The sequence below is a fragment of the Amphimedon queenslandica genome, unplaced genomic scaffold (genome assembly GCF_000090795.2).
Source record: "Amphimedon queenslandica unplaced genomic scaffold, v1.1 AMPQUscaffold_13280, whole genome shotgun sequence".
Taxonomy (NCBI): Eukaryota; Metazoa; Porifera; class Demospongiae; order Haplosclerida; family Niphatidae; genus Amphimedon; species Amphimedon queenslandica.
The window spans coordinates 34,175-43,796 of NW_003546484.1; the positions used below are offsets into that span (position 1 = coordinate 34,175).

A 9,622-nucleotide genomic window follows, 5' to 3' on the forward strand; every position below is an offset into this window, starting at 1 on the left:
GAGATATGAAGCAAAGCACAGATATTTCAAGCAAATGGCATCCATTATGGGAAATTTTACGAACATATGCTATTCATTGTCCCTTCGTCATCAACTTTACCAATGTTATTTGAATTTAGCAACTGAGGACTTACCCGAGGAAAAGTTGGAAGTTGGTCAAAGTATGAATTGTTCATGTCTTAAGTATTACTTACATGTAATTGTCATCTATCACTGGTGGATTTAGAAAAATTAAAAGGGGGTTTGCCATTAAGTGGGTGTGGCTCGTTAATTTTAATTAAAAGCATAAATATATTAATTAATTATAAAATGGCTGCAAAAACAAATTCCTCTGCAAAAGGGGTGTTCCATTGAACCCATATATCCCCCTGGATCTGCCACTGTCTATAGCTGGAAATATTTTTGTGATTTGCTGCTCGTTGTACATAAATGATGAAAGATCTATTAACTGCTGACAGCATGCAACATTAATAAATTTTGCCAAAAAATTGCAAAAGTTTCCAACTACATGTATGCACTATTATTATTATTTTATGTAGGTATAAATGTGATTGTACCACAAAGGCAGTTTTATTATGAAACTGAATGGATTTTATCGACTGAAACTCATGCAAAGTATATATATGTATAATCAGCAAATTAGTTACAATTAGAAAACTTGATATCTATATTGTTTGAATATGATATACTATATACAAGAAATTCATTACTTACATGTGTAAAAGTTTTAATTGAACCAAAATTGAATTACAGTTTACAATATTTTTAGCATCAATCATTTTTATAGAGTTTCATGGGCAAAAGAAGAAGGTGTAACTTACCAGATTGGAGCCTGTGTTATTGTTGACAAAAAGGATGATATCGTATTTGGCAAGATAAACAATATTTTTGTAGTACAACATCAAGTCCTGTTAGATGTCCAGCTATTGACAGTAGAATTCCATCAACACATCAATTCATATATTGCTTCCGACAGCACAACTTTTAGCGTATTTGTTTGGGCTCAAGAACTTCTTGATCATCATGTATATGGTTTGTACTTAAATCCTGATCGATCAAATACAGTTGACACAGATAATTATCGTTATATTATTTTGAAATACAGTGTTATTAAAGTTTAATAATGTATCAGTGTTGCTGTAGCACTCTTGCTGTTACTGTCAAAGCATAGGTGTGGCCTGGAGACCAATGTGTCATTAAGACACCACCAATAGAAGGATAAGTGTTATGACAACACCTATTTTTTAACAGTGTACAAGAGGTTTATTACCAAATCATTATATGTACCAGTGTGAAGCAGTGCTCTAGTGAAGGTACTAATTACATGGCATATACAAGAGAACAGAAAAGCAGTAAAAATCATCCTTGTGAAGTTGAACTTGTGTATGTGTGGCCAACAGACTGAAACGACAAGAGGAGATGGATTACTGGCCTTGTGAAAAGGTCTGATCTACTCTCATGTAATCTCCATAATCACCTCTTAAACAATGAATCAAAGGTGCCATCCAAAGTAGTAAGTGATATTAAGAAGGCAATTGACAGTGGCAACAAAGTAACAACTCATGACATAATCACTGGTAAGTTAAGTGGAAAATTTAATGTATGATGAAGTTTCACTCCTCAGAAATGAAGAACTGTAAGATTGCACATTTTTCTTTTTTAATAGGACAAGGATTGCCTTATATTCCAGGCACAGCTTTACTTGCTGCAATACACAAGGGCAAAGTAGCTTATATCAGGGCAGCTACACAAAGGCACACAAAAGATGAAGAAGTTGTAGTTGTCCCTTTTGAAGATGAGAGTGAAAAGTTTGACCTGGAAAGTAAACACAAGTTTGGCTTTCTTGGTAAGTGACATAGTAAAACTAAGTTTGTACATATTTAATTTTTAAATAGAACATATAGAAGAATATCAGCATTTAGGCCATCCCTACATTTGTGATTACTCACTAAAGCCATCTGTGACATGGGTTCAAACAATGAGTCCCCAAGTGGCACATATTTTTGGCAAAGCTGAGTATATTTGTCGTTGATGCTACTTTCAATGGTTTAATTCAACTGGAGTATGTATTTAATGTTGTAACATTTGACTACACTACACTACTTTGTAAGTATTCTACATTAGAGTTACATGGTATACATGTACATATTGTCACTGATATTGTACAGGTAGTAGTTGCTCGTGTTCGTCTAAACCAATTGGATGCAGAGACGTATAAATGTGCATTTAAAACTATTTTTTCAGTGAAGAAACAAATAAAAGGATTTGATGTAGAGAAAAACACTTAATGGAATAATAGCTGATTGGTCAGATAACAGTTACAAGTGCTTGAGCTAGCTTTTTGAAAAGAATTGGCGGAAGTCGTTAAGAGATGTCAAGTAAGCAACATTTACATTATTTAACTGTTAGTTATATCCTTTCCCTGGTCCATTATCAACAATCAGTAAAAAAAGTTGCTGAGAAATTGAGCAAAGGATGTACAATAAGATATAAGTTGTTTAAATCTATTGTCTACTCTATACCTCATGTTACAACACAATACCTTTATTGATGTCTTGTGTGGGAAACAGATTCTTTTGGTAGCCATTAAAAACTTATTACATGTCCCTGTACACTCTGAATACAGCAGTACTCATAATATGGAACTTTGGAAATCTAGTTCTAACTGTTGTGAATGGTGGAACAGGCCTACTCATCTCAGTAAGTCACCAAGTATACACGTAAATGTCATTATTGCTCAATCGGAGAAATGCTGACATCTTGCTTCTGACATGAATTCCCAAATCTTTGACATGCTTCTGATATGAATTCCCAAATGTTTGACGAGTTACCATTATCAACAAATGCAGTTGAATGTCACAATCGCTTGGGTAAATCTTTTTATCAATTACTATTGAAAGAAGCAATGATGGTGACCTACTGCGAAGATGCTACCTAATGCCTTCAAATAATGGCTGTTCAAGGAATTAGGACACAATATGACAATCATACACCTGTTGGTTGTAATAAGTGTGCACAGCAACAAAATAGTGCAAGAAATAGCAGCTTTGTTGCTTACCAGATAATGATGATTTGGGACCAGCAGATAAGAAAAATGATTTCCTTCCAGGTACAAACAATTGAACTTATTGAACTTATGTTTCAATTCTCACATATCAGTCAACCCCTTCTTGTCAAGACAAAGGTGCTATTAAATTTAAAAAGTTGTATAGTCGGTTCAAGTTGATTTGCCCAAGTACCACCACTTATAACTTTTTAATCACTAATGCTAGCAACCTGAAATTTAGTATACTTGCAAAACGGGTTCTTCCAAAAATCTGTACCAATTTTTGAGTCTCTAGGTACTCTGGAAAGTTCTGAATGGGTTCTTCTGCTCTAGTTCAAAGGGAGCCGCCATGATGAATCATTACGTGAAGGCTACGTCACACTTGTGAATATCATTTGCATTTCATTACTATTAATGTTTTTTTATTTATAAAATAAAAGCAAACAAATAAGGTCCTCTAGAGAAGCTAATAATCAACTAGCAGACCTTGCTACTGGAAACATACTGCTACATCTGTCTACAGCCTTCTTGGTTCTAGTTATTCTTCATCATCCTCATCTTCTGTATCCGAGGTTTTTGTCAACTTTATAACAGAAAAAGGTACAACCAGTGATAATTAAAGGTAGTAGTATCCAAAGCAAGGATAAAACAGATGACAAAGAGTCTTAGAGGTGAAGAAACACTCAATAAAAGAGCTTGCTTGCACTGTACCACCATTTTTGGGTGTGGCTAGTAGTGACGTTTTGATGATACAAGAATTGATTTACTTCCTGTGACAACTCAACTTGAACCGACTATAGAAGATAAAGAAAGTGAAATTGAAGGTATCAATAAGTTAATCGTGACATTATATGCATATCTCAGTTTAACCCTATAGTGCCTGTTACAGTCAATAATGACCCCATGAAATAGCTAATTTTTGTTGTGTCTTCATTTGGAAACTGAGCATGGCGTGATATCCTGGAGCTAAAAGTCGATTTACCATATGTTAGGCTTAATTTTAACCCATTAACAACTAGCTTTTGCAATACTTAGTTTTTGACAAGCGTTCGGCAATAAGATTGTAGTCCTGTAAACTTTGGCAGTATTCCTGTATTTTTGTGTGGGATTCAACTTAATAGTCCACTATTCTAGAGTAAATCCAGTATTCCAAAGCCAATGGCCAATAGTCCACAGTTGATCCAGTGGTAGTAGTAGAAAATTTTCAGTAATCCAGTGTAATTCTCACAAGAGTCTGGTAGTCTAGTCACACTTAATTATTAATTGTAACAAACTGTAACTGTAAATAATAGTTAATAATTGTCTAATTTTAATAAAATAGTTACATTCAAATTTTCACCGGCTGCTCAACTCTGCTCTCTTTTCTCATTGACTTTCTCTTTGTGCTATTTGTGCTAACTTAGATCTAGTAGATACACATTAGTCTAGCACTAAGGTAAAACTGATAGTTATGCAAGTGTTTGCACAGTAATCTCATGCAGTTTGTTTTGACATTTAGAACTGGTTTACTGACATTGGACTCATAACTGAAGATCCCTAAGCCTTGATTCATTATATAATATCCACTACTGCAAGAGTTTGTAGACCATTACTGCAACTGAGTGACACATACAATGCTTAATTGTCTTAACCTAATCAGTGTATATCTACCCAGTACTGTCACAATCATCACTATAGCTCTTTTGAGGTAAACTAGATACATTCAAGCTGCCTCTCAGCTCCTTGTTTGATTTTAAATAGAGTCAAATGGATTTAAGAACAGGACTGACAGTCACAGAAAACAAGACAGCTGATGATCATGATATAAATAATACAGTTGCTTCAAGCACATACGCAAGTAACACCATGTAATGGTATTACAATTGTAATCAATTGCCTTGTAATTTGCAGTCTGTTATAAGTCACATTTAGATGCCATGAAGGAAGAGCTACTTAAATAGATGGTGAATTGCTTATCATTAGCTGGGTTTGATAACATACATGCAGTCTGTTCTATGACGTTTTCACCTGATGAACATAATTCCATTACTAATTGAAGAGTATAATGAAGAAAGAAATACCTGCTGTCTTGTTTAGGCCCATATTTCCTTGCAGATACATCATTACCGTTTGAGTTTTCAATGAGTCCCATTCGTCTATTTGTAATAAGTACATGCAATCAAAAGTTGGGTCAAAAAATAAAAGCTCAGTGGCAAATGAAAAGACTTCTGAAATACTGAAAGTCATTCGAATAGAAGTCATTTCCACAGTCTCTAATGATGTTACAAGGAAAGTTTCACAGTGGCTTTCAAGTTATAATAATGGAAAGTTTTGCTGATTGCAAGATGGGGAAAATTGTGAAATAGTCGTAAAAGGTCATTGTCTGATTCGAGTACCTCAGAATGTACAGTTGCCATAAAATGTCACCACTGTCCAAGAATTGAAAAATCCGTAATAAATGTACAGCGAAGACAGACAGGTACCAATCAGTGGTCTATCACCAATTGGTTCAAGCACTTCAAAAATTGAAACAAGAAAATAAAGGAACATGATATACACTAGCTTCTTTAACTGAGCCAGCCCTGTTTAAAGTGGGCCATCACAGTTTTATTTGATAGGGTAAACAGTAACAAAACTGAGCTGAAATGAGCTGGGCCAAACCAGGCCAGCATGGTTAGTAGAACAGGGCCAGTTCAGCCTAGTTCAGCATGGTTTGGCCCACTTCTGTAGTGTAATTGCAGCAATAGTTTACATTTTTTTCCTTCTCCCTTCAAAACCAAATGATATTGTTCAAAATACCTCTTTCTTTAGTGAAACACTATTCAATGGTAACGAATCTCCTCATCCAATATCATTATATAAAACAAGTCCCTGTTTCTCCTCTCACTGCTATTACTGTACAAGTAGAACACACCCAGTCATCTTCCTTATTTCAACAATTGTTGCTGATCATAACCAAGATCACCTTACAGTATCATCTGGAACCGCATCATTGTCTGTTTTGTCAGCACCTCCCACATTGCCTCCCTCTATTTTACATGTGACCTCATTAACACCACAAACAACACTAATGCCAACAACAACAGCAATGCCAACCACAGCTACTGCTTCACCTTCACAAAGCCAGGTTATTCAGTAAGCCCCTCTTCCAAATGTGGAAGAGGGGCAAAATGCACTTATACAGATTGGTCACGGGAGGCACAAAAGAAGAGAAAGTTGAAGATCAGCAGCGGCATGTTGTTACACAATGACTGATTAGTATTCCTTTATTGATAAGCTGTCTCTTCTTATAAAAGATAATGATAAGTTAGTCCAAATTTTGAACTCACTGTAAGCACCATCAACTCATTCAATCAAAAAAACAATAACATAACAATTCTATAAAGTGTCTTAGCAAATGCACAAAAAACTGCAGAAAGGTTGCTAAGCAAAGAAGGCATACAGAAATAATTAAAAAGTTGCCTCCCTCCCCTTTATATATTGTGGCTCAATGGCTTATGAGTTCTTACAGAATAATATACCTGAAGCTCTACCATCCCTGAGATCAGTGCAACGCATGCCATTCTTCATGCACAGCATTTAGAGGAGATTTCGGATTTGATGCTTTTGTTGATCATTTGAAAAGCCACAAAGCTCCCTTCATTGTCATCATTTCGTAGGACGCAACAAGAGTAATTAAAAAGGTTTATTATGACATTTCAATCAATCAATGTGTTGGGTTTGTGCTACCAAATGATCAGGATGGGCTACCAAAGAAAGACACATTTATAGCAGGTTTGTTTGCAAATATCAAAATATATTTCAAGACTGCTGATGTTTCAAATTATGACTTGTATGTTGTCCAGCCATTGAAACAAGGAACACCTTTGTCAGTTATTGGAAGAAACAACAAGTTCACATCAGAAGACATACTGACTTGATGGAAATATATTTATGATAAGCTTTTGCTGCGAGGAAAAAGGGTCTTAAATTTTTCAGCAGATGGGGACTCTCATTTTATGAAAGCAATGCGGATAGCAGTACACCTTACTGATGATCATGTATCACGATCTCTTAACAAAAATATTATCAATCCACCATTTATTTTTGATAAATGGCTGTGTGCAAATTGTTTACACTGACATGCTTTCAAGATATGGTCCATGTAGGGGTTAAATTAAAATCTCGACTCCTTAAGTCATGAATCATAATATCCATGGGATCATTTATAGCCTGCAGTTCTTACTTGACAATGGTGACACAACTAAAAGCAAAAGCGAATGTGGACTTCGAGGTCGGGATTCAGACCATCATAACAAGCAAAATGTTGCAGCTGTTGAAAATATAATTAAAGCATCACATTTTCTAGGTGATATTCCAGAAGCCCTGGGCACAAAATACTACATTGATACTTTGTCATCAGCAATTAATGGCTTTCTACAAAAAGATAACACCACTGCAAAAAATAGAAGAAATATGGTATACCACGTTTTGTCTTTGTTATTGGAAATTTACACTCAAGGGTAATTTCATCACTTCAAATTCCTGTGTCTGAAATGGACATTCTCTATCGGCAGTTATTCTGACACTGTTACAGTGAGAAACAGTGATGTTTCTCAATATGGATTTTAGGCTCACAAAGCTGTAAACATACATTTTGTTCCTTGAGAAGCATAACTGGATCTTCAGTATGCTTGGTATACTGCATAGGCTTCACAAACTGGCTATCACGCATGATCTGGAGTCACAGTTTAACCTTGGGATTTTATGCCCCAGAATGAAACCACATCATTCCAAGGAAGGTCATGCAACTCGCCTTGAGAACAACCCTGACAATAACAAAATACTTAACAGAATTAACAATGAGATGATAAAAGAGGCACTAGAAAGAGCTGAATTGAAAGCTAATGAATCAATAATTAATCATGGGATGGCAAAAAAAATAGATGACTTACAAGATCCACCAATAGCTAACAACTTAGTACTTCATAGTCCTGCAGACGATTCTGATGATGATGATAATGAATCTTCGCAAAATGATTTACCAATTAATATTGCTTATAATACATCAATCAAAGCAGTACAAGATGTTGTAAAAGATGTAAATGTTCTTCACTAGCACAATGTTGTCAAGTTATCAGTTAAGAAGCAAAGCATTGCAAGAGAAGCTGCTTATTCCAATTGAAAGTGAGATGAAAAACCCTGTATACACATGTCAGGACAAAGACACTGGCAGGAATTATGATTTACAAGAAGAGAAGTTAAAGCCATTTGTAGCAATAACTGTCAAAGGAAAGAAGTATACATAAAAAAACCACAGCTATTTGGCTTATATAAGACAGTTAACGCGTTTCTTCAGATAGAATTTTTTGTGTAAGATTGAAATAAAGCAACGAACGGATCAAAAATCAATGAAGGAAGTAGTAACGGTCCTCTAGTGTGAAGTTATCTAGTTATTGACATTTTTGTGCCTTTAATATAGGAAGTACAATAATGTTAGGAGGAGTGCTACAATTTGCAAAGGACAAGAAAGGAAAAATGACATGTTATAAAGGAAACTGTGCACCCGTTAATGAGAATCATTTTGAAGTATTCTGTGCTTGGTACCAAATAGAATTAGAAACCAGGTCATGTCAAAGAAAATGCACAATGAAATCAATGGAATACATAAATATCTGCAATTATTTATGTACAGTTACATAATGAATGCCTTGAGTACTTAATCTACGCAAAAATTTACTATTTCAGTTTAGGCAAACAGTTATGTCCCTAAAAGACCGTTTTTGTATCGTTAGAGGATGCTTGGACTTCCATTTTGAAAAAGAAAGAAAGAACGAAAATTACGGAACAGTCCTAGAAATACTTGTAAGACTTAAAAATGGGTGAAAATTGGTAAATTGGCCCTGAATGATAAAAAAACAATTGACTGATTTCCACATATGTGCAGCACAGCTACTATTGAAATGTCAAATTTTCATACATAAATGGTTCACAATCGACATGTTGTCAAAACAAGGAACCTCTTTCTAATGTTAACAACATGATTTAATTTATTTCTATTTGAAGGAATCACTGGTCAGTGATAAGTACATGCACACTTCTCTCGTACAACTCTACCAATCTTACAATTTAATACGATTCCTTGTATCATGACTTACCACAAGATGCAGAGAAAGTAAATATCAGCCTAACATCGTCATTTAATCTTAATAAGATACCTGTCACAGTAATGCCCAACAAAGTGGTTGCACAGATTGTCGGCTTTATGCCATAGCTATAACTACAGCAATGTGTTACAAAAAGATCCAGTAATGTTAATATATTGTATTGCAGTGTTTGTAGTAAAATTAATAATAAGTCAACTAAAACGATATCTGTCAATAGTTAGCTAAATGTAGGCTCATCTTCTTCAACAGCTGTTATGGACACGTTGTTTAATTAATATTTTAAACCATTTACTTACATCCATTCAGGTTAGTAAATAATGACTAATATGCATGACAGCTAGTGAATTGATATTGTACTGATTAGTATCTTCTTCACATAGCTGTTTGCATTGAATAATTAATAATTGGGCCTCTAAAGATATTCCATAAGGTGAGCCAATAATTTAGAATT

The 9,622-nt window shown here is 34.8% G+C and overlaps 1 protein-coding gene across 1 annotated transcript; it reads left to right on the plus strand.

Moving 5' to 3' along the window:
• Positions 1-6: 6 nt before the first annotated feature.
• Positions 7-1,247, plus strand: LOC109583803 (uncharacterized). Its single transcript, XM_019999282.1, has 3 exons — positions 7-161; positions 540-615; positions 788-1,247. Exons 1-3 carry the CDS (start codon positions 35-37, stop codon positions 1,119-1,121), a joined length of 537 nt encoding a protein of 178 aa, XP_019854841.1. The 5' UTR covers positions 7-34; the 3' UTR covers positions 1,122-1,247.
• The last annotated feature ends 8,375 nt before the right edge of the window (positions 1,248-9,622 follow it).